Source organism: Dasypus novemcinctus, chromosome 5 (genome assembly GCF_030445035.2).
Source record: "Dasypus novemcinctus isolate mDasNov1 chromosome 5, mDasNov1.1.hap2, whole genome shotgun sequence".
Taxonomy (NCBI): Eukaryota; Metazoa; Chordata; class Mammalia; order Cingulata; family Dasypodidae; genus Dasypus; species Dasypus novemcinctus.
This window is the reverse complement of record NC_080677.1, coordinates 158,837,570-158,864,050: the sequence shown is the minus strand read 5'-3', so window position 1 is coordinate 158,864,050 and position 26,481 is coordinate 158,837,570. Positions and strand designations below refer to the sequence as shown.

At 41.7% G+C, this 26,481-nt stretch overlaps 1 protein-coding gene across 1 annotated transcript in view; it reads left to right on the top strand.

Moving 5' to 3' along the window:
- MYO3A (myosin IIIA) overlaps nucleotides 1-26,481 on the top strand; it is a 227,632-nt gene that overhangs the window by 92,646 nt on the left and 108,505 nt on the right. Inside the window, exons 11-12 of the mRNA XM_058297804.2 lie at nucleotides 23,910-24,009; nucleotides 26,031-26,147. Of these exons, the coding sequence (XP_058153787.1) occupies nucleotides 23,910-24,009; nucleotides 26,031-26,147 (217 nt within the window). The remainder of the gene's footprint in view (nucleotides 1-23,909; nucleotides 24,010-26,030; nucleotides 26,148-26,481) is intronic.

Here is a 26,481-nt window from a genome sequence, read left to right as displayed (position 1 = left end):
GACTCCAGCAAGTATATGTACTTAAATAGAAATCTAATGCATTTTACCAAAAAGAAAAAAATTCCCTGAAAAAGTCTGGGGGTGCACAGTTTAGCCTTCTCTCCCAAAGACATTAGCTTTTTAAAAAATGTATTGTAGAGAGGTTTAAAAAAAAAGGAAGGGAGAGAGGAAGGAGCGGAAGGAATTATTAAGAGCACGGACCTGTTTTATACAGGTCACAAGAAATATTGCCTCTACCTTTCTTTTTTTCAAATTGGCAATGACCTAGGATTTGACCGTGTTCATTTTTAGTATTGTTGCCATAAGAAAAGACTTATTTTCTTCTTTTTTTTAGCTCTTTATTTTAATGTATTTTTATTACAGAAATTATGTACTTACAAAACAATCATGCGCATGTATAGAATTTCTATGCAATACCCCTTCACCAACACACCACTCATGGTAGAACATTTGTTACAGATTATGAGATAATATTGTCAGACTATTACCACCAATCATGTTCCATAGCATGCATTTGGTGCACTTTTTCCATGCCTGTCCCAGCATCAGTACAGTACATCTTTGGCATTGATACAAGAATATTATAGTATTGCTGTGATCTATGAACCACGGTCCACAGGTCCCTCCAGTGGTACTTTTCTCATGCTTCTACATATTCCTGCCACCCTGTAATAGTGACATACATTTAGGGATGTAAATTCCCTCTCACCCTTGCCTTTACCTCATCTCATTAAATTTTGACTGATTCGCCTTGTAGTTTTTTTCTTTGCCACATTGATTGCTTAGGAATATATTGTTCACCAACACTATATCGGTGATTTTTCCATTTCTCCACCTTTTATTGCTTTCCAGCATCATTTCATTATGGTCAGAGAAAGTGATTTGCCTAATTTCAATCTTTTTAAAATTTATTGAGACTTGTTTTGTGACCCAACATGTGGGCTAAGCTGGAGAATGATCTATGCACTCATGAGAAGAATATATACAGCTTCCATTTTACTGTTGTTGCAGTGTTTTGACTGTATTCGGTCTGAAATGATACTGATCTCACGGGATGAGTTGAAATTTGTAAGACACATTTTCTTAGCATTTCATTTAGTGTTGAGGCCTGCACTGTCCCACAGGAGGCAGGACGCCGAGTATTGATGAAACTAAAGGGAAGCAAGATGCTTGGGCTGGTGCCCTGCAAAGCAGCTATTTTTCCTGAGTGCCATCATGTATTTAATTCTATAAATATATTTTTGCCAATATGTCAAAGGCCTCAGTAATAAATCTATTGAAAGCAACTTTCTGGAAAACTCTCTGCTTGAAAATAATCTATTTTAAAGCAAAGAGATAAGCTATCTCTTGCCAGGAAAGGGGCGAGAGTGTTTTTTAAGGATAGTAGTCAAAGTTTAGAGCAAAACCTCTGTCTTTGAATAGAATATAAAATGACATGTGCCTCATTTCTTACTTCCAGGCACGTACAGCTTTATCTCTGGCTGTTCAACTACCCTAATCTTGTTTGCTTTCCCGTTTAGTTTTGTGATCTCTAAAAAAAAAAACCAACGTGCCATATTTAACAGAATTTTTTAGTTTTTGGAGGGTTTTGATTCACTTTGTGGTTAGTCATAAAATAGGATTTTATGCACTTATATAAATACAGCTGGGTTTTTTAAAGTGAAAAATCTGAAGTCAAAATGCCTCATGTTTTATCAAAAAGAAAGAAAGGGAAACAGGGAAATACCTAACCGTGACAATTCTGGTATTGGGAGTAGAAGTTGAAATAGAATATTCTTATTTCATAGTTGATTCATAAGTTTGATTATGCCACCGTTTCCCCTCAGAACAATCATACACAGTAAAAGCCTAGCAGTACCTGGGCAGCCTGGCCTAAAATGTGGGTGTTGAGCCCTGTCTGTGGGTGACAGCAGTGTTCTCTGTATTAACTCACATGGAGTATGGGTGGTCGTGATTCTGTTTGGGGCTTGTTAGATTTGATCTACCAATTAACATTGAGGTCGAGTTATCAAGTAGGCAGTTGGATATAGGAGTCTGGAATTCAGAGGAGAAGTCCGTGTTGAAGATATAGATTTCGAGACATTTGTTTATAGAGGAATTTAATGCCATGGCACCTTATGAGGTCACCTAATGTGAGTGGTTAGAAGATGTAAAGGGGGCTAGACAGAGCTCTGGGAGCACCAGCACCTAGAAGGAGGCATCAGAACAAAATACAGAGAGGAGGAAGGGCAGGAGAGTAAGGTCTACCACAGGCCACAAGAGCCAAGTGTTTCCAGGAGAATGGTCCATTCTGTCAATTAGTGAAATCTTTTTATCTCAACATGTATTTCCAAGAAAAATACAGTGATGCTGAATTTGGCTATAGGAGATCTTCAAAGTCCTTGACAAGAGCCATCTCAGCAGAGGGAGTGGGAAGATGCCCCAGCTGAGAGATGTGGAGGAGAGAGGCAAGGGAAGATGAGCTAGTCTTTCAAGAAGTTCAGTTCTCAAGGATGGAAGATCAAAGGGAAGATTTTTAGAGATGGGAGCTACTAGAGCCCAGATGCGTGCTGCTAGAAAGGAGGGGTTGGTGGTACAGACGAGCAGATCATTACAGGAAGCAGGGAATCCTCGAGAAAGCAAGGGCGCAAGAAGAGTTGGCCTTTGTTCAAAGTAGGGCAGTTTATCCAACATAAAGCAGAGGAGGCAGAGAGAATAAGTTGGCACAAAGATGAAATTATGTCTAATTGTTTTCAATGACTTAAAGTATGAGTCGTGAGAGTTGGGGTGCAGAGGTGAGTAAGCAAAATTTCTTGTCTAAACCCTTTTTCTGTATTTCCTAGATTACTCACATGAATAAACATGGGTTTTATAATCAGAGAAAAGATTATATAATTCACCTTTCCATCCAATAATTCTCCCTCTAGAATGTTCTCCTACGTAAGAAATCAGAGATTTATGTACAAATATATTTATTATGGAGTTATTTGTAAGAGCAAAAAGGGGGACAGTAAACAACAGCAGGAAGATGCTTACATAAGTTACAGACTCTAACTTGGATGGAAGACTATGCAGATACTAAAATGGAATTTTTTGAAATGGATCACACTTGAGATATAATGTTAAGTAAAAACATAACCTGCAAAGCTATGGAGACTCTCTGATAACAAATTTCTAAAAAATCAAAAATGAATTAAAATATGTGTGTAGAAAAGAGAATAAAAGAGAAAACATCAAAATGTTAGTGGCTGGTTTCTTTTAGTGTTGAGTTATAGGTGACTTTTTTTGTATTTTACCTTTGGCAAATTATTTTTACAAAGAACAGTGATTATTTTTATACCAGGAAAAATAAATAAATGTAATAAAGATCTCACACACTCTCTTAGAAGCCAGTGTGCCCTTTAATCTTTACCAGAAAAAAACTACAGGAAACTCCCCAGCCATATTATTTCTGTAATGATGTCTGTCTTACAAATACAGTGGCGCTGGTAACACAGCTCTCTCTAATGAAGGAAATGAGCCATTCCATTACAGAAAGAATGTCTCTTCTCTGATGTCAGGAACTCTCAGCATATGGAGAACAACCATCAAATAATCTTGCAAACACAGATGTCAGTTTTATTTCAATGTGTAAAACCAGGTCACTCTCTCTAAAATCATAGACAACATAGGGAAGCCTCCTTCACAGTAAAAACAGACAAGATTTCCCGGTGGGAAACTTTTCTTCAACCTCTGAATATCTGATTCCTTTTCATGAGCACATAGGCTCACTTTCATCCTACCCAGATCCACCCAAAAGGGATTACCAAATGATATATGTTGCTTAAACTTTGCTAATAGACTTAATAAAGGTATTCTTCTCAATAGGTGAGATTGGACCTTTTGTCAACCTCGTAAACAAAGGGTCCTATGCCACTTCTTGAAGCAGGTTGCCTCTCAGTTATAAATGAGCATGAATACCAGAACAGAACATGTCTTTTCTTTTGCTCTGTTTTTGAGTGGGTAACCCATCAAAAGAGTAGTTGTTGGGAATTGAGTATATTCCCCACAAGAGATGTTCAAGTCTTAATCCACGATGCTGTGGGTGTGATCTCATTTGTAAATAGACCTTTGAAAATGTTACTGTTGGTTAAGATATAGACTCGTTTGTTCCTATTTAGATGAGGGCAAAGTGAATGAGGGTTGACCCTAGTCCATATGGCTGAAGTTCTTGTTAGGAGAGGAAATCCAGACAGAGTCACAGATGACTGAGCAGGAGGAGTAGAAGCTGGAAGGAGAAACTGTGAGACAGAGGCAGAGCTTTGAGCCAAGGAGCCCCAAAGATTGTGACGAGCCAGTGACTTCTTGAGTGAGTGTCTGTTGGGGGCGGGGATTCAACCTGAGTCACACCTTACGGACATGGTAGAATCAAAGCCCTGATTTTAACAGGTAATTGAATCAAGGGCCCCTCAACTGAATTCAATATAATCAAAGGGTAGCACACCCAGAATAGATCAGTTTACATAATCTTTCTCTTTTTTGGATTCATAAATAATCTCAAACTGCCACACTCTACCCTCTGAATCCTAAAAAGACCTCAAGTCCTTTCAGTAGCAACGCTCAGTACAAAATCACGTCACAATCAGTTAGAGTAATATAGTTTGACTTGGGACAAAGTCCCCTCTGGCTGTAGAACTGTGAAACTTATAAAACAAGTTATCTGCTTCCAGTACACTGAAGGACAGACAGAAGATAAACATTTGCATTACCACAAAGAGGATGTGGGAGGGAAACATGAGTCACAGGCCCCCAACAGTTCCAAAAACTGGCAGGGCATACTTCATTAGATTTCAAAGTCTAAGAGTCATTCTTAAGATGGTGGTTTCTTCTCCTGGGAGCCTCATGGGGGCCCACCCTTTCCATGGACTTGCCCAGTAGCCATTTTCCTGGTTCCGCCCTCATCAAGCATCTGGGTGGGGACCAAGCTCCAGACCTCACCCTCCAAGAACATTGAGTTGATGGTCACACTTTCCCCAATCTCTGGGGTAGTCTCAACCCCCTTAGTGCAGTGAGGTGGTGACAACCTTCTCCCTAAACCTGGCAGACAAGCCCAACCTCAGAAGAGTGAGGTGATGACCTGGCCTTCCCTAATCTTTGGGGGACAGGCCCACCTCCCTCAGAGCAATGGGGTGGTGACCTAACTCTCCGTAACCACTGGGGAATGTCCTTCACCCACTCCGTAGCCTGGGGTGGCAAAACTCTCCCCAGAAGTGGGCTGGAACATCCGCTCTCTTCAAATGCTGGGCAAACTCGCCGTCTCTGTGCACGTGGGTGGGTCCCTCTCTCGGCCCAAGGAGATGAATGAATCCCAGACCCCAGCTTCCATGGCTTTCCTTTTATAGCTGTTTTCCGGTCCCTCTCTCCCCTCTGCTTACCTTTTAGTCTAGGCTGACGGAGGTTTTGCTCATTCAGGTCTCACAGATTACAAACATAATCTTTCTCTTTTTTGGGGAATCATAAATAATCTCAAACTGCCACACTGCCTATTTTTATAAGTGAAATTTTATTAGAATACCCATTCATTTATGCGTTTTCTGTGGCTGCTCACACCACACAGCAGAGTTGAGTAGGACCTGCAAAGCTGAAATTATTTATCTGGTCCTTTGCCATAAATGTTTGCCACTCCCTGCCCTAGAGTTTGGAATCTTGTCATGGGAAAAAAATGGGCAAAAAGCATTGAAGAAAAGAAAAATCAAGAACCAATTTTAATGTGGCAATAGCATTACAGTGGTACAGGGTATCACATGGGAGCATAAAAATTACATACAAAATCTCTTAAAATTTGTTTATTTCATAAGGTTCCATGCCCACCCAAAGAATATAGTAGGAAGGCCACTAATACAGAGATTTAGAGTAAATCAAGGATAATGCTAGCATAGGTAAAGATCGTCATCAGTCCCACTATATCCCTTTCCAATCTCACCCTTCCTAACAATATTGCCATGGATTTTGTGAGCATGTGTTTATCTGTACATCCCAGACTAAAGCACATCTTTAAAGAAGTTTATGTGAGAGAAGAAGGACTCCGTGAAAGAAGAAGGTATTGAAGTTTAGTGGCTGGGGCTGGTTGACTAAACCTCAATCGCTCCAGTAATTGCTCGAGTTGATTGTTTGGTGACTGGGCCGTGCCAGCTGGAATGTGTCTCCTTCCTAACTATTTCAAAACTACATTACTTACGGAGGTGGCTGTGGCTCAGTCAGTTGGGCTCCCGTCTACCAAATGGGAGGCCCTGGGTTCATGTCCCGGGGCCTCCTTGTGAAGGCGGGCTCGCCCACACGCCGCAGAGAGCCGCCAGCCCACAAGCACCGCAAAGAGCTGACTCAGCAAGGTGACGCAACAAAAAGGGAGACAAGTAAAAAAACAGAGGAAGCACGCAGCAAATGGACACAGTGAACAGACAACAAGCAAACTGCGGTGGGGGGGGGAGATAAATAAAAATAAATACAGACACACAGAAGAACGCACAGCGAGTAGACATAGAGAGCAGACAGCAAGCAAACCACAAGGGGGGGAGAATAAAAAAAAATAGTTTGCCAAAGGTGCTATAACCATAGACTAGTTGGCTTAAACAACAAACATGTATTGCCTCACAGTTCAGGAGGCTAGAAGTTCAAAATCAAGGAAAGCATCAGCAGTGCCGTGCTTCCTCCTGAAAAGTTCCATGGCTCTGCCTTGGCTTCTGATATTTGCCATTGTTAAAGTTTGCTAGGCTGCCAAAAGCATATGCCATAAAAATTGTTGGCTTTTTGTAATGGGAATTTATTGGCAAACAAGCTTGCTGTTCTGAGGCTAAGAAAAACGTCCAAATCAAGGCCTCATCAGGACCATGCGTTCTTCTTGAAGACCTGCTGCCAGCGATCCTTTGCTCCTCTCCGCGTGGCAGGGCACATGGTGGTGACTGCTGGTCTCCCTTCTCTTCTGAGTTTCAGCGTCTGGTTTTCTCACTCATTGTCTGGGTTACCTTCTCTTATAAAGGACTCTGTAAGGCCATGCCTTAACTGAAGTAACCCCATCAAAGATCCTACATACAATGGATTTATACCCACAGGAATTAACTTTTTCTTTTCTTTTTTTTTTTTTTTGAAGTACTGGGCTGGGGATTGAACCCTGGACCTCGTTTGTGGTGCTCAACCACAGAGCCACATTAGTCCCCCTGAGTTGGTTTTTCGTTTGTTTGCTTGCTGTTTGTTTTTGCTTTTAAGAGGCACTGGGAACCAAACCGGGACCTCCTATGTGGGAAGCATGCACTCAGCCACTTGGGCCATATCCATTCCCCAGGAATTAACTTAAAGGATTAACTTTTTTTTTTTCTTTATTTTCTTTTAAATGTTACACTCAAAAAATATGAGGTCTCCATATACCCCCTCCCCACTCCTCCCACATCAACAACCTCTTCCATCATCACGGCACATCCACTGCACCTGGCGAATACATTCTGGAGCACCGCTACTCCACATGGACAGTGGTCCACATTGCAGTCCACACTCTCCCCCAGTCCACCCAGTAGGACATGGCAGGACATACAACAAGACCATGCTTTACTGGGGTATATATACTCTCGGACCATCACAGCTGCCAATCCATGACACTCCTTGGCTTGTGGTGGCATAACTCAATCTCTTCCTCCACCAAACGGCCATCTCTCTCTCTCTCTCTCTCTCTCATCTCTGTCTTTCTCTTTCCCTCTCTGTCCTTTGTGCTCACATGTCTTCTCTTTCTAAGGATCTAGTCATATTGGACGACGACCCACCCTAATCCAGTGTGGCCTCACCTTAACTAATCACATTGTCCCAGGTCCTCTTTATAACTGGGGCCCCACCAACAGGACCAGGAGTTAGAACATGAACTTGTCTTACAGGGGGCACAGTTCAATCCATAACACTACATACTTGGCCGAAGGGGATGTATTAGTCAGCCAAAGAGGTGCTGATGCAAAATACCAGAAATTGGTTGGTTTTTATAAAGGGTATTTATTTGGGGTAGGAGCTTACAGCTACCAGGCCATAAAGCATAAGTTACTTCCTTCACCAAAGTCTATTTGGAGCAAGATGGCTGCCGACGTCTGCAAGGGTTCAGGCTTCCTGGGTTTCTATGTTCCTGGGGCTTGCTTTTCTCTGGGTTTAAGGTTCCTTCCTTTCTGGGGCTGGCTTCTCTTTTCTCTGGGAGCTTACTTCCCGGGACTCCAGCTGAAGTCTTCAGCATCAAATTCCAACATCAAAACTCCAACATCAGAAACCCTCAACTCTGTCCTTTGCCATGCCTTTTATCTGTGAGTCCTCACTCACCAAGATGTCGGGACTCAATGCCTTAATCATAACTCAATCATGCCCAGGTATAGATCAGATTACAAGCATAATCCAATATCTATTTTTGGAATTCATAATCATATCAAACTGCCACAGGGGCAAACTGCAGATAAAGAAAAATTATTCTTCCAAGGCACCCCAGTGAGAGCTGAAGGCCCCTTGTTCCTACCAGTGGTAACTTTTTTCCTGGAACTTAAAATGGAAAAGGAAACTTTAAAAAAAAAAAAAACAACCTTTGAATAGATTTCTGTTTAACAAAGGAATGCTATTCTGCTCCAATAGCTCCTGAATTGGTTATTGCCCTAGATGATAGAACTTGACATTTACAAGAGTATTTTTAAATAAAGTGAAAGCAAATAAAGCTGTTCCATTACAACAGTACAACTGAGTAGTAAGGATAAAAATTTAACATTGGGGCAGCAATAGTTGTTTCTTTTTTCAACATTTATAACCGAAATACAAGTAAACCTATAATAACCACCCCTGAGGGCATTTATGCCCTTTGACAACACAGAAAAGAAAATATTTATAGTCTGAAATCATATCTCTCTAGTATTACAGAGTAAATGAAAATCACAATCTGGTTAACAAGCTGAGCTTTTTGAAAGAGGTCAAAACCCTGTAGAAGGATCCTTCTGACTTTGCTTTCTCTCTATCTTACAGAAATTAAACATTGAATAAAGTTACAAGACTAGACACCAATTCTATAAAATGAAGTCAAAGGAAAAATGTAAAAAGTGTAAAATTATCTTGAAGCCCATATATGTTTTTGTGTTTGAACATTTCATTTAGTAGAGTATAAAAAATAAATTTTCTTTGGTCCCATGTAGTTAACTATTTAGGTAAAAGCAAAATATGCACACCTTCCTCTAATATATTTTGAGTACCCACCATTTGGGACAATTTGGCCTAGATGTGTGGGGTATATCAGTCAGCAGATAAAAATCATTCTTGTCATGGCGTTTATATACTGTGATAGATTGAATCATGTACCCCAACAAAAGTCATGTCTCAATCTTAATCCATGTTCCTGTGGGTACAGATCCATTTGTGAATATTATCTTTGACTGTGTTGGAGTGAGTCAGGGTGTGGGCTCATTGTGGGCTTATAGGAGAAGGCCAAGAGCTTGGGAGAGAGGTGGAGGTGCAAACCAGAGGACCCAAAGCTTGTGGCAAGCCAGCATCAGAACCCTACTGGCCCCGAGGGAAAGCATGGTCTTCCTGACCTCTAGAGTTTGAACCACTAGCCTTCCAAACCATGAGACAATAAATGCGTGTTTAAGCCATCCTAATGCGTGGTATTTGTCATAGCAGTCTTGGAAGACAAAGGCACACACCAGTGGGAAGACATAAAATATGATAAATTAGTGAACTATGTAGAATATTAGATGGTGATGAGTACTAAGGAAAAAATAGGGCCGGTTAAGGAGTATTGGGAGTTCTGGGATGGGGCGGAATTGCAATGCCCAAAGGGGGGCAGCATGGGCCTCACCAGGAAGTTGTTAACTTGTGGTGCCTTGGGTAGAGGAGAGGTTGGGGAGAGCGTTGAGGCAGGAGTGTGCCAGGTGTTAGAGGCAGTGCCGGGCCTGGGGACATTAGGGGAGGGAGAGGGGAGGATGGGGTCAGGAAAGGTCAGAGAGGTGATGGGGCAGGGTGGGTTTAAAGGAAGGGTTCTGGCCAGAGGGTAGTCCTATCAGTGCTTGGTTTAACATGGGCATCCTCGCCATTTGCAATAATCCAGGTGTGGAATAAGGGCACTTCATGAACAGGATAGTAACAATGCAGGCTTTGCCTCAGAAATGGACATTTAAGGTTATATTAAACCCTCTCTGTAGGGGTTAGAAGAAGACCACAATATTGTTTGATTTTAAGAAAACCCATTTTCACTCATCTACCTAGTTGGCCACCCCAGGCCAACATTCTAGACCATTCTTCCATATGCTCCAGGTTCCTTGGCCTCCTGCCAAAGTCATGTGACCTCCATTTGCCTTTCTAGACTATGGGAGGCTGAATAATGTCCCCCAAAGATGTCCATCTCCTAAATCCAGGAACCTGAGGATGTGGCCTTCTATGGCAAAAGGGGCAGTGCAGATATGATGACATCAAGGAGCTTGTGATGGGGGGATGATCCTGAGTCATCCAGGTGGGACCAGTCTCATCCCAGGGATCCTTAGAAGGGGGTGAAGCAGGTGGCATGAGGGAGGATGTGGTGTGACAGTAGAAGCAGCAGCTGGGTGACATGGCCACCACCAGGCAAGGCCAGCAGCATTCAGAAGCTGGAAAAGGCAAGCAGGTCATTCTCCCCTAGAGTTCCCTGAAGGAACCAGCCCTGTCAACACCTGTATTTTAGCACAGTGAGACCCATTGGACTGATTGGGAATTCTGCCCTGTGGAACAGTCAGAGAATAAATTTGGGTCATCTGAAGCCATCTGAGTTTGGTTATTTGTTACAGCAGCAATTGGAAACCGATACACAAATCCAGTCTCCCTTTTTTTTCTGCTCTGTGCCTGGAATGTGGACCCTCGTGCTCTACCTAAAGTACCAGCTGCTCTCTGCTGCCCCTATGCAAAACTACAGCTCCCTCACTCCTCCTTGCATCTTCAGAGTTAGGGGTGGCAAAGTGACTGTTGCTGGCAGGGGGATCTTCACTCTCCCTCATTAGTTTCCCGTGTCCCTTGCCACAGCGACCTCCCCAATCACCCTTTGGAGTTTGCTGTCTGTCTAGCTACCCATTGGCTTCACTCAGCTCCAAGGCTGCTGGTCCAGGAAGGCACATGAAATACCAACTTTTCCCTCCATTGGACTCTGAAGCCTGCTCAACAATGATTTTATTCATCAGTAGGTGACTTATTAGCTCATTTTCCATGTCAGTTGTCCAAACAGATTTTCTTTTTAAGCCTGCAATACCCATTCCCTTTTCTTTCAGCTGGACACTAACATAAACTCACCCAGCTTCCATCCCTTCTGCCTCAAAAGATAAGTATATTTCCAACACTCTTCTCTTCAATTCCCCCTGTTTCCAGGGTAGAAGGTCACCTTTCCTTTCCAAGGTTGTGTCTTGATTCTTATGATGCCAGAAGCTTCCTCTCCACTGGGCTCATGGTCTCAGTGCATTATGTCTTCCTCCACAGTGAATTATCCATTCCTTAGTTTGCAGCTTGGACTTCAAGCTCTAACTATCTCTACTCTTCATTGCCACCTTCTCTAAAGTGCGTCCTGCATGGACAGAACCATTGCTTGCTTCCGTTCACTCCTGAACTCATTGTAACTGTGGCTTTGGCTTCAGCTCCACAATGCTATTGCTGTTCTCTTGGGTGTAACTAATGACCTTCTGCTGGTGCTGTTGAACCGCCCTTTCTAAACTTCATCTTACTCAGTTTTCCAGTAGCCTTTCATATTATTAAGCTACTTTCTCCTTGAAATTCTCTCATGTATAGTTTTTGGGACATCTAATTTTTCCCTCTTCTCACTGTGCCTAACCTCATTCATCTCCATCTCAGTAAGCAGCACTATCATCCCTCAATGGAGATGGAGAAGTGGGGAGATTTGAGAAGTTTTGAGGTGTACAAATTTCCTCCCCTTTAAGGACCCCAGTCATACTGGGGTCAAACCTGCCGTAATCCAACTCAGCCTCTTCTGCACCAATCACATCCAAGGACCCTGTTTCCAAACAGAGGCACATTCACATTCATGTAAGTGGGGGTTAGGACTTGAGCATATGTTTTTGGGGGACACAATTCAATGGCTATACAGGAAGTGAGAGAATCTTCTGGTGTGTATCACTAAGTGGATGGTGGTGGTAGTCGATGAGATAAAGAACGTGGAGGAGTTTCAGGCTTTGTGGGCAACCGTGTTGTATATTGGGACATTTGGGTCTTGAATGTATTTAAGTCATGGTATGTCGCTATAGTTGTGCCCTCCCCCTACCAGTGTCCACAGCCTCCAGCCTCATCCACTGGCAGTAGCAGATTATCCCTGTCCCTGGGCCCATGGCCTGCAGTTGTTCTTTTATCGTGCTGTTCTTTTGGATTCGACCAGTCACCACCCCACATCAAAGCCTGTTTCCTAAGCTACTGTGATCCTGCTTATCCTCAAAGACCAAGATTCAATGCTGACTCTACATTCCCAGTCCACCAGAAGGGAGTTAATTCTTCTCTCCTTGTTAGTCCCATAAAACTTAGAATATTATTAATATTTCAATTTTGGCACTTGCCATATGCCATGCGCTGTTTTAAATATTTGTGTTTATATCTCCACTATATTGAAACTCATCGAATGCATGGTCTGGGTCTTATTTCACCAGGAAAACCCCTGCAGCACTTAACAACATAGCTGGGCCTCAATAAAGATTAGTCAGATTGAATCACACACTTACATTTCTCTCAAAATGATATTGATAATGAGAGGATTATAAAGAAAATACCCTTTTGAAATCACTTTCTATAAATGTGGAATTTTTTAACCTTCAAAGTTTGTTTGCTTTACAATGCTACTATGTGGTATTTGGCATGTGGTTAAATCTAACAAATCAATGTAAGCACATTTTTAAAATTATCTGATACTGGAAACATGAAAGTTACCAGAGCTATAAACAGTCATGATTAATTAGATAATCACTGGTGTATAAAAATTATGGAAACCCTTAGATGCTCTTGGGGAAATCTGGATGTACTTACTCATTTGAAGAAATACCTAATATTATAGTAAGAAAAATCATGTAAAGCTATTAGCAACCCAAGCAAACCTCTTTGTTTCAGATAAACATGAATATTATTTTAGACTACCTTTGATGAAGATTGGACTAGGCATCTTCTTTTGACAAATTATCATTTATTCATTCTTCAGCTATTTATTGAGTACTTACTGTGTGCCAGCTAATGTTCTAGGTACTTGGAATACATCAACAACCAAAAGAGACATAAAATGAAATGTAAGATATTTTCACAATTGCTAACTGATTTTTTTAAAAATTATTTATTTATTTTTAAAAATTACATTCAAAAAATATGAGGTCCCATTCAACCCCACCCCCCACTCCCCCCACAGCAACACTCTCTCCCATCATCGTGACACATTTTTCATTCACAGAATATACTTTAGAAATGACTTTTCTTCATCATTCATTACAACTTTAATAGCTCGTAGAGTGTATATCTCATGGTGAGAGGTTTTATAAACTAATTGTTTGGACCTGGATTCCTTATGTATGATTTATGTCTTTTCAAAACCCATGTGAACAAATGTAGTTATGTCAATTAGTTGGGTAGTAGTTGAAGCACTAGGCAGTGCTGCATACTTGATTTTAACATCTTCTTCAAAAATGAATCCGTTCAGACTTGGGGCCTTAGCCGGAATGATCTTACTGTGCTTGTTGTCATGCATGTTCTAACGCTCCCTTCAAAGCATGTGTTTGATGCAAGCAGGGCCCTTATCTTTTCCTCACAGCTTTATCCCAGCTCCTGGCAGCACCTGAAACACATTGGGTGCTCCAGAAATGTACATATTTGTTGAATGAATGGATTCATTAGTGAGTGTCAAACGTGTGCGTATTGGAGAGAATGCGAGAGAGAGGAAGTCTAGCAAATTCAAACAGGAATGGACGTATTCTGTTGGTCATTTGGTATGTCTACACGGAGTTGTGCCACAAAGTTGGAGAATCACAAACTTTTGCTGACCTCATTTTTCATGATTCTTAAAATGAAAGGAAATCGAACTATAGATATTATATTTAGTATTCTCCTAGCTGTTAAGCTCCATGATGTTTTATTCTGTTGTTTTAGTTTCCTAGAGCTGCCTAGGTCCAGAATACCACCAACTGGGTAGAATGCAGAAATGTCTCCTCTCAGTTCTGGAGGCGGGAAGTCTGAAGTCCAGCAGCTGCAGGGCCGCGCTCCCTCTGAAACCTCTAGGGAGGGTCCTTTATGCCCCTTCCAGCTGCTGGCACTGGCTGGCAAGCCTTGGCTGGTGGCTGCGTCACGCTGGCCCCTGCCTCTGTGGTTGCTTGGCCTTCTCCCCAGGTGTCCCCATCCGCTTCTCTTCTCACAAGGATACCAGTCCTGTTGGAGGGAGGACCTGCCCTCCTCTAGGATGACTCATCTTAACTAATCTAATTAGAGCTGCAGTGACCCTGTTTCCAAATAAGGTCAAGGGCACAGGTCCTGGGGATTTTTTGAGGTGCCAGGGGCCGGGGGTTGAACCTGGGACTCCGTATGTGGAAGCTAGCACTCAATCACTGGGCCATATCAGCTCCCCTGAGTTGGTTTTCTTGTTTGTTTTTTGTTTTTTCAGGAGGCACCGGGAACTGAACCCAGGACTTCCTGTGTGGGAGGTGGGCGCTCAGCTGCTTGAGCCACGTCCACTCCCTGCAACATAGCTTTTGGAGGGACGCAGTTCAATGCATAACAGTTGTCAGTTGTGTTGCTTTTTAAATACAAGGTTAATTTTAAAGCTGGGCCTCAAAATTACCAATGAAACTAATCACGCCACATGAAAGAATGTAAATGTAAGTCACTTACCAGGGCTCGTTTTATGGACCACCGTGCCTATCTTTTTTGCCTCAAAGCCTCCCTTGTGTTTAAGGCCAAACCAAGAGACAGAGCTGCTGACCGTGCCTTCCACAGCCAGCAATTTGCTTAGGTTCCCATCCAGTAGCCACTGGTGGTGCAGAAATACAGACAGGGGAGAAGTACTAAAAGGCAGCGCCAGCGCCAGGGGCCGCTCCCAGCTCAGGGGGCCTGGCAGGGCAGCAGCACCCCACCCTGCCCCAGTGGGAGGGGAGGGACGGAAGCTGAGATGAGCTGTCACCTCTTTCCTCCAGCATCTAACGAGGCGGCTCAGTTACCTTTACCCTCAGCCTGAGACCTGCAGAAGGAAAAGGACATGGACAGCCGTGCTGTAGCCTGTTTCCCAGGGTCTGACACGATGCATGACTCCTGGTGAGAGATGGCCGTCAGAGAGTGCCGAGGGTTTCATGATACACAAAGTGCAATCCTCCATCAGTAAGGCCTGGGCTGTGATTTGCTTTTCCAGCAGTGGAAGAGAACTTGGCCAAATGCCTCTCAATTCTTTGCTTGGGTTATGTTGAGGCCACTGTCCTAGATTTACAGTTTAGGTTCCTTGAGGTTCGAGGAGAGAGAAGACAACTAAATAAAGTGAATTTTGGTCCCAGGACTGTAAAAGTCATGGTGATAATTAATAATAATAATAGCTGAATTGATTGAACATAATGGTCACTGAATGAATCAGTTTGCAGGTGTTATATAATTTAATCTCACCACACCCTTATGAATCTGGCTATCATTATTCCCATTTTGTACCTGGGGAAGCAGATTTAGTGACTTGTTCAAAGCCACACAGTTAGTAAGGGAGTGAGCCACAGTTGGAACTAAGAATAGGTAATATTATTGGCTAGCATGGGCACTTCCCTGTGCTCGTTCTAATTTGGCATTTTACATGAAATAATTGATTTCATCCTCACAAAAACTCTTTGCATCTTATTCCAGAGTCCTCCTCTTAATGACTTTATTGGGAACTCTCGGCACTAGGATCTCAACAAAGAAAAGGATTTATGTAGTGTTTTGGTTTTCCAGCTTCCATGGGTTGGCGAAACCACAGGAACTTACTGGCTCACACTTTGGGAGGCTGGCTTCCTCCCGGGGTGGGTATCTTCTGGGTAGCCCGATATTTGGGCTTCCTTGGCCTTTCTGCCACATGGCAATGCACGTGCTGATGTCTCCTTTCTCTTCCAGATTCTGCTGACTTCAGCTGCTTCTGCTCCGTGTGCCTCCTCTTTCCCTCCGTCTGACTTTCCCTCTGCTTAGAAGGTCTCTAGTCCTCCAGCATAAACCGCAGCCTGATTCAGCCGGCTGCACTTGAGCTGAGGCAACATCCTCAGTTCATCCTATTTACATCGGGTCCACACCCACAGGACCAGGGCTTGGGAACCTGAAAATGCCTTTATGGGGACATATCCAGTCCCCAACATGCAGCCTCAGAAGTAGCTTCTGATGTCTGGTAGAACCACCTGCAGATCGGCTTTTCCCTGATTTGCTGGCTGATCCTCCAGTTCTTCCTGACTTTTTGGCCATCCTGGCTCTTCCTTCTCAGCCCATGCACCTGTCAGTTAGAGGGCAAGTGTAATTGGTGCCAGGCAGAGAGCATACATTGTAAAAGGTCATTTTTCAATGTCATACAATATGACTCTAGAATGTCTCTTCAGAAGGAGACATACGCTGGGTGACCCTCTCAAATCACTACCAACTTGTCATTCCCATTAGGTCAGATTAAGGAACAGTGGGACTGGAAGAGGCAACATGGGTCGTATGATGCAGCAATTTGGATGCCATTGATCTAGGAAAGGTTATTATCTTCCTACATTTTTTGGTGATAAAATGCCCATTTAAGGAATGATGGTAATGAGAAAAGAGAAGAGTTGTTTCCCTCATGTGCAAATCTCACCTCTCTAAATCAAAATAGACCAAGCGTGGAATTTGTGCATTCAATATAAGATGACCACACTAATCCCATGGCTTTTCATTTTTGCTGTTCCTTTTTCAAGTTTAAGGAGTTCATTATATATTAAACATATGAACTCTCTGTCCGTCATACAGATTTCAAATATTTTCCCTATTTTTTCTTTTAACTTGTGTTTTTGTTGTACACATATTAAAATTGTTATCTAGACAAATCTATTTCATATTTTCCTCCTTGTTTGATGTCTTCTCATCCTTACAAATTCCACCCCTACCTGTTATCATACAAATCTGCCTCTGCGTTTTTCTCCTGGAAGTTTTATGGTTACATTTTTTAATCCATAAACACTTTAATTCGCATTGAGTACACAATTCCTAAATTTTTAACGAGCTGTTCCAGCATAATTTTTTAGTAAGTTTTTTATTTCCCCACTAATTTGAAATGCCATACTTACCATATATGTTCTTAGAATCCATGGCCCTAAATTACAAATGATTTGCTACCAGAACTTTAACCTTTCGTAGCTATCTTTACTTAGTAATATTTTTTTTTTATTTACAGGGTATAGTGAAATGAACATGCTTTTTCACCCTGTATTTATTTACAAGGTATAGTGAAATGAACATGCTTTTTCACTCTGTATTTTTTTCCATACTCCATGCAATACTTAAAATATTAATCATTCTTTGGCCTCTGTGCTCAAAAGAGTCCTCAACGTGGTGCATGAGGGCCCCGTGCCTGAGCCTGCTGGACTCTGCAGGCTCACCTGGCTCCTCTGAGTCCTGGGAACACAGCCTGCTCTCTCCTGCCTCCACTCATGCTCTGTTCCCCTCTCCCCCATCAGATTCCAGCCTGACAGCCTCCCCACACCGGGGTATGCATGCAAGGCTAGATGTAATATTTTCCATTAAGAATCACTGAATTGAGGTCTGTCAGCATCAGAGTGTATCGTGGTGAAAGGTGGGACGGATGGCAGGTCAGGCAGGTGTTAGAGCCCGAAGAGAGCTTTTTCTGAAAAGGCTGACCGGGAATGGTGGGATGGAACTTTCCAAGGGGGATGGGCATCATATTGTCGGCACTAAGAGAAGTAATTGCTTGCACTTGAGCTGGCTTGTGCCAGCCATACTTGGGTGTGGCTCAGAGTTGCAATTCAAGCCAACAAAGATACCTTTTCATGTTTGGATCCCTGATCTCAGGCATTATTTTTGGTGCCAGGCATAGAACATTGAATAAGACTTGGTTTCCACTCATGAGTTGCTCACAGTCTGGAAGGAACAATAAACACCTAAATGAGAAGGCCACTCCACAGTGATGTGTTCTCATGGGAACGTCCTGCATTGGCTTCACAGAGAAGGTGACATTTGAGCCTGACCTCAAAGGATAGGCAGGGTTTTGCCAGGCATGGCAGGAAAATAATTCCAGGCAGAAAAAACAGAATGAGCAAAAACAGTCTTGAAAATCCATGGCCTATTGGGGAATGGTCTGCTCAAAGATAAATGGCTGTTGTATGATGATCCTGGAAAGGTGGCTTGAGGCAACATTGTGAAGGCCCAGTAATTCCACAAACAATTATTATTTATACTGTAGAAAATGGGAGCCAGCTCAGGTTTTTAAGAATCATGGGGGGGAAAAGTCCTTTCTGAGTTTTTGAAAGCTAGTACCAAAAGCAGGGTGGAGGATGAATTCACAGGAGGGGAAGAGAGAGGTTGCCTGCCAGTTATTGATCCTCTGACTCTTCAGTCACCATCTACCCTCTGTCACTCTCCAGGAATAGTCTTTACCCAAATAGGCCCATAAGCAAAGATGAAAATTCAGATGCTTCTCTTCAGTCACATGTATTTCTTCCTCTATTTTCTTTTAAAAGAATTTATTAAAATAATTATGCATTTTCTGGAGGTGTTAGGGATTGAACCAGGGATCTCATACATGCAAAGAAGGTGCTCAGCCACTGAGCTGCACCTGCTCCCCATACAATGATTATACTTTGATGAATCTTGTCCTCCTTTGCCAGACTGCTGTGGCAAATACCACACAGGGGATGGGCTTAAACAGTAAGCATTGACTGTCTCACGGTCTTGAAGGCTACAAGACCCAGATCAAGATGTCAGCAAGGCCATGTTTCTCCTGGGGTTGGGACTATTCTGGGGGTGGCCGTCCTCTGTCACACGGCTCCCTCTCCTCTCTGGGTTCTTCTGATTTTGCCTACTTCTGACTCACTCTGTAGAGTTTCCTCTCTTTATAAGGCCTCCTGTCAAACATGTTAAGACCCATCCTGATCCCATCTGGCCGCACATCAACAAAAGGTCCTATTTACAAATGGGTTTGCAGCCCCAGGAATGTGGATTACCACTTGTCCTCTGTGGGGTACATGATTCAATCCCCAACAAATCTCCTTGGAAAGAGAGGAATAAATAAGATGGTAACTGTTGAATTCAGCAGATGTGGAGACCAACCATGTACAAATCCTGGGCTAGAAATTGTGGGCAATACATTTTCATTCATTTATTCAACTAACATTTATTGAGAACCTAAAAAATCCACTTGTTCCTGGGATACAACAGTGAATTGAAGACATGTAGTCTCACTCTTCGTGGAGCTATATTTTAGTAAGGGACTCAAATATTATTTGAATTATCCCACAATTAAAGGTATAATTTAATTAAATATCGGAGTAAAACACTATCCCTATTGTTAGGAACTTTACAGCCTAGGAAAGGGAAAAGGACCCAAATTAATGATAATAGTAATAAGGACAATGGATAAAAATAGAGCTGGTAAAGGACGGTAGGGAGTTCTGGAAAGAAGAAGGTGCTATTTTATGTGGGTTTTCCAGGAAAGGATTTTTGCTAGTGTATTATGAAAATAGACCTGTAGGAAGTGAGAAAGGACTTCTTGGATGTGAGGGAAAAGAGCATTCCTGTTCAAAGAATAGCAAGTGCAAAAACCCCGAGGTGAAAGCATATTAAAAAACAACAACAGGAAGTTAGCATGGTTGGAAAGAAGTAAGCCAGGGGAATAATGGAAAGAGCTCATGTTAGAAAAATAATGGGGGTGGGTGATGAATCTCCCCATTCACAGGTCATGTAGGCCAGGGTAGGGGGCTGTAGCTCTTTCTCTGAGTAAAGATCACTCTGGCCACGGTGTTGAGAAGAGGATAAGAAGACCAAGGCAGGAGCAGAGTAAGCAGATAAAAGATAGTGGAGATGGTGGTAGTGAGAAATGTTTGGTTCAAGATATCATAAAAAATTTTAAAATGCTCATTAAAAGAAGATAAGAATGCTTATCTTATTCTCGGGAATGTAGAATGCTATGGCCATATGGAGGACTGTTTGGCAGTTCCTAAGGAAGTTGAATATAATCTTGCCATTGGATCTGGCAATACCATTTCTAGGTATATACTCAGAAGAACTGAGAGCAGTGACATGAATAGACATCTGCACACTGGTGTTCTTTGATGTATTATTCATAATAGCCAAATTTTTGGAAAATCCAGGTATCCATTAACTGATGAATGGATAAACAAATTGTGGAATATACACACAGTGGACTATTATGCAGCAGAAAGATGAAATGATGTACTGAAACATATGACAACATGTATGAATTGAGAGAGCATTATGTTGATTGAAGTAAGCCAGATAGAAAATTATAAATACTGTATGTTTGCTCTATTATGTACTAATTATATTATGTAAAATATAAATATATTATGTGAAATATGAATATGGGCAGAATTGCATATATAAGACTGTTTTGCTTTGCTAGAAAAATGTAAGTTAATATTAGAAAACTGTGAATGACAAAAAATCACATCATAATAAATGGAAGAGACCAGATACAGAGTACTACATATTTTATGATTCCATTTATATAAAATGTAAATTCAAATCGATTTATAAAGATGAAATTAGATTAGTGATTATGTAAGTATAAAGAACGAATGCTTTGAGTTGAAGAGTCTTTCTTTTTGGAGTAATGGAATTTTTTAAAAACTTTTGAGATGATGAATGTCCAACATTGTGATTATGCTTAAAGCCATTTATTATACACTTTTCATAGATCACATGGTATGTAAATATGCCTAAATAAAACTGCTTAATAAACAAATATATTCCACACACACACACACACACACACACAAAGATATCATCTAATGATCGAGCTGATGAGATTTGTTGGCAGATTGGATGAAGGATGTGAGAAAACAGAGAAGAGCCCAGCATGACTTCAGGGCTTTTGGTCTGAACCATCAAATAATGGAGTCACCCTTAACTGCGACAAGACTGAGGGCAGAGGAGCAGGCTTGGAGCCGGGGTCCCCTGAAGCAGGGCTTGGGCGTGTTGGTGGACTTCCACGTGAAGTGTCGAGCAGGTGGTTGCATGTCACAGTCTGGAGTTCAGCAGTGCTGTCCATGCTTGAGTGATATTTAAAGTTATGAAGTCAGGAAGGAAATGCAGACAGAGAAGAAAATAGTTCTAAGGACAGAAGCTTGGGACACCCCCAAGTGTGATGGTTGGAAAGATGGAGGGAAACCAGAAAACATATTCAGATGGAGGTGAAAGTGAGGTAAGGACAAGAATCAATAGAGAGGTGCTTGGGAAATGCAAAAAAATGGAGTCAAGGAGGAGTTTAACTGCTGCTGACAGGTGCAGTAAAATGAGGACTTGAACTTGACCTTTGGGTTTAGCAAAGTGATCATTAGTGACCCTAAAAAAGCTGTTTCCGTAGAGTACAGAGATATCAGCCAGACTGGATAGATTTTCTTCCTGGGTGAAGAGAAACTGAATAAAGTAAGGATAGACAATTCCTTAACACTTTTTGCTATGAAGCAAAGAAGGAGGATGGAACTAGAAGTCAAGGGAGGACAGTTTTATGGTACTTTTTTTTTTTAACTTTATTTTTTAAAGAAGTTTTAGATTACAGAAAAGTACATCAAAAACATAGGGCATTCCCATATGTCCCACCCCTCCCCCTCTCACATTTTCCCCTATTAATAACATCTTACATTAGTGTGGGACATTTGTTACAGTCGATGAATAAATATTAAGCATTGCTACTAACCATGGTCTATAGTTTACATTATGGTTTACACTTTGCCCTGTACAGTTTTATAGGCTTTGACAAAATACATAATAGTCCGTACTTGTCATTGCAAAATCATGTGAAACAATTCCAATGCCTTAAAAATGCCCTATGTTCCACCCATTCTTCCCTCCCCCTCCCCTCAGAACTTTTAGTAACCACTATCTTTATATCAATATTACAAGTTCTTCCATTACTACAGTAATGATGTCTACTTTGGTCCATGATTGCACTCATTACCCCATTACGAATGTTCATTCCTCAATCTTGAGGATTTGGGGACTTCAGGCTGAGAGGGGACTTAGACCTTACAGGCAGATGGAAGAAACTGTCTTGCTTGCAGTTGTAGATACTCTGTTTTTTGGGATGGGCATTGTCCAGCATCATCATTTTGTTAGTTTTCCTGGGCAAGTCCAGTAAACTGGAGGGTAGGTGTTGGCTGCAACTCTGCCGAGATTGAAGATTCAACCAGCATATGAACAGACCAGGGATTTTTGAGATGGGTGCTGTAACAGCTGAGAGAGGGACGTGAATAAGTAGGAGAAAGAGCGGAGCCAGCAGGGCCCTATCGCGGAGCGTGGGAGGGGGCAGATCTAACCTGTGGGGGGTTGGCCTTAGATGGGGGCAGGGTCAGTTTAGAGATGGTGACTTAATTCTCGGGGCAATGAGAAACCATTAAAATTTTCCGAGGGACTGATACGATTCTTTTACCAGTGGACAAATTCAAATGCTTAAAAATATGTCCAAAAATAAGCATTGGATATACAGTTCTCAAAATAAAGTGGATGATCATTTCATTTCCAGAAAAGTTTCATCAACTGTGCTGATCTCAGCATCACTCCAGCCTTCGTGTTAAATCAAGATCCTTGGGCCATTATTGGAAGTTGCTGAAATGTTTTACTTTGAAAATAAACTTTCTAGTGTCTAAAACCAACTTTCTGTGTTTATTTAATGTACATATACTTTCACAGTGTGGCTTATCTTGTCTTCCTATTAATGTTTGCTGAATGATAATTTTAAAAATTACTGTTCCTTGGATAGCAAACTGTGGCATATCCTGCAATGGAATATTATTCAACAATAACTGGAAATGAGCTATTAAGCTACAAAAAGATATGGATGAACCTCACAAGTATATTGCTAAGTTAAGGAAGCCTGTTTGAAAAGACTGTATCCTATATGAATCCAATTATAGGACATTCTGGAAAAGGCACAACTATACAGACAATAAAAAGATCAGTGGTTGCCAGAGGTTAGGGCAGGGAGGTGGAATGAAATGGTGGAGCCCAGGGCGTTTTTAGGGCAGTGAAACTATTCTGTATGATACTCTAGTGGTGAATACAGGACATGATGCATTTGCCAAACCCGTAGAACTGTCCAGCTGAAAGAGGGAACCCTCATGTAAACTGTGGACTTTAGTTAATAAAATGTATCAGTGTTGGTTCATCAATTCTAATGAATGTTTCACACTAATGCAAGACATTAATAATAGGACCAAAAGGGGATGGAGTGTGGGTATAATATGGGAATTATCTGTACTTTCACACATTTTTCTGTAAACCTGATACTACTCCCGAAAATAAGAAAAAAATTACTTAAGAAAAAAATTACTGCTTCTTGACCACCTGTGATGTAACCCTACCCCCGACAAAATTGGTGGTAATCCGATGAATTCATTTCTTTAAGAATCACCACTATCTAACAGATTAACTCACAATTAGGGATTCAGAGAAAGCTTAAGGCAAGTTACGTACATCCAAGCTTGGAGAGAACTTGATAGCAATTATAGGCTTTTTTTGATCATCCAAGAAGTGAATTTGGCATGTAACATTTTTCCCAATGGAGAGGAGAAAATAAGCAGCAAATATCAAGTATGTAAGACTCTTTTCTGGTGAGTTGTTGCCATTGAATTTAATAAGTCAGCTTCATAGAGGTTTTACAGTTCCATATGTATCTAAAAGTGACTTCCATTCTGATCAATAATAAATTCTTAAATCAGAAGTGGGTTTTCTTTTTTTTTGCTCCACAGACATGAACGTATTCACACCAAAAAAGGCAACTTGAACAGATCTTTAGTTTCCAATCTGAAAGATGTGGATGATTTAGCAACCCTGGAAGTTTTAGATGAGGTAAGAAATTCCCTTTAATTATACTGAGATATTTAGTTGTCATTTTTCTTTTTAATTTACAGAAGTGATGTGGGCAGGAGGTTAGGGGTAGAATGCATGCTTTGAATCCCATCTATTATTCTCAGGCTTTCTTTGTCTCTTGGCTTCCTGATTACTCTCAGAGCTTCAGTTTTAATACATATAAACTCAGATTTCTAGATCTCTCCAACTTGGGGTCAGTTTTTGAGTTGCTGATACTCAGATAACAATGGTGTGAGTTCCCACTAACTTGAGCAGCTTGGCCACACATTCCTTTTTCTCTGAATTATTTCTAGCATCTCAGAGGGACTGTTTGCTGCCTTCAAAATCCAATCTTTGTCCTACAGCCACGGCGTGGCATCCTCCCACTTCTTCATCTTGTGTCCCAGCTCTTGGCCATTCCCAGAGGCCCCTGAGATACCTCGAAGACTGTGCTCCCAGGGACTCCGGGGCACTTCTTGGGGTCCAAAGCCCCTGAAAGCCCAGAGTTTACCTTTTAGGGCATTGAGTTCTGCTTGGAGATCCTGATGCCAAGATAAAAATCACCTCAGAAATATTTCAAACATCTCTTGCGAAGGTGCAATCCAAGCCAACAGATTATGGTCTTAGCCTCCTTTCCTCTCATGCCTCTTTATCCCAGATAATGTGATCTTAGCAAAATAAATGGCCCCTTTTTACTAAAAGCTTAGGGCTTCTCTCCTGCCTTGTTACACCTTTGTAATTTTTTAATACTTCTGTTCCATGCCCGGAAATTTTGCTCAGAAATGTGACAAATCAGTAAACATTTGGTAAACTTAGGGTTATAAACAACTCAGGAACTTCATCAAACTAATAGCCCTGGAGAACATCAAACATCTTGAAATCAAGTAGTGTTTGTAGGTCAGAGATTGCAGACACCTTTCCGAAACACTCCATGTCCACTTTTCCAATGATATGAATTCCTGGCCTGTGGATTATGCAGAAGGTTCCAATAATCATGTTGCTGATGGTATTAAATGCCAGGTCTGTGTGTTTCTTTTATTTTTTTCTCCCCTTCCCCCTCCCCCAGTTGTCTGCTCTCTCTGTCCATTTGCTGTGTGTTCTTCTGTGACCGCTTCTATCCTTATCAGCAGCACCTGGAATCTGTGTTTCTTTTTGTTGCATCATCTTGTTATGTCAGCTCTCCATGTGTGCTGCACCATTCTTGGGCAGGCTGCACTTTCTTTTGCGCTGGACGGCTCTCCTTACAGGGTGCACTCCTTGTGCATGGGGCTCCCCTATGCGGCGGACACCCCTGCATGGCACAGCACTCCTTGCGTGCATCAACACTGCACATGGGCCAGCTCCACACAGGTCAAGGGGGCCGGTCAAGGAGGCCCAGGGTTTGAACCGCGGACCTCCCATGTGATAGGCGGATGCCCTATCCATTGGGCCAAGTCTGCTTCCCAAGTCTGTGTGTTTCTGTTGTCTGTGTTTATTTTTGGGGAGTCACTTTTTTGTCCCAAGACCTTTTGCTCCTCTCCTTGTGTCATGTTCAATAAATGATGATTTCTGACTCTATTAAAATGGATTCCTTTCATTCATATGATTTGCCAATCATAAAAGTCACTTTTCTGAATTTTTCATAAAGCAAAGGGCTAGAAATTCCATAGTTGTTGAATAATCTTGATTTGGAATAAAATCAGGCTCACTCTATATATTCCCTTTTCTAGAGTTTCACTTTCTTTATTGGATTTACTGATTTCCTTAAAAGATATAGACATATAATTTCTGTAATATATGATGTATCCTTTGGAAAACAACGTTGGCGATAACTTCCCTCTATAGTTCTTAAACCTAAGACCATGCCTGTCACAGAAAAGCTAGTTGCAGACCCCCGTTACACATCTTACTATCAATGGGTCTAGTTCCTTCTTATCTTTGGCCCTGATTCCAGATGTTTGATGTATGATGGTTTACTTCTCTGGTTGTAGTTGATCAGAAATGATTTCTGAAAGAGAGAAGTCATGCTTATCTTATTATAGAACACGGTCTCAGAGCAGCTTGAGACATGCTATGCCAGAGATCAGGTCTACATCTACGTGGGAGACGTGTTGATTGCCCTGAACCCTTTCCAGAGGCTTGGTCTTTACTCCACAAAGGTATGTGAGGTAGCTGGCATCCTCTGTGCAGGTGATTATATTATTCAGATATTTAAGTTAACTGAAATGAGGCCAATGAAAATTTTATCCAGTACTTTGAGGATTATCCTTAAAGCATTGCATTATAAGGTTATTTTTTATCAATTATTTTAGTATTCAGCAAAGAATTTAGAGAAGGGAAAAATAGAAGTTGAAATCAATCAGGGTACAGTGTGTGGTCTTCCTTTCTCCAAACGTGGGTGACAGAATGTCAGCTTACAATGAATTATTGCTAATGGTTCCACACAACAAAGCAGAGCAACTAAAAAGTATGTATACTGAAGGTTGACCTCTG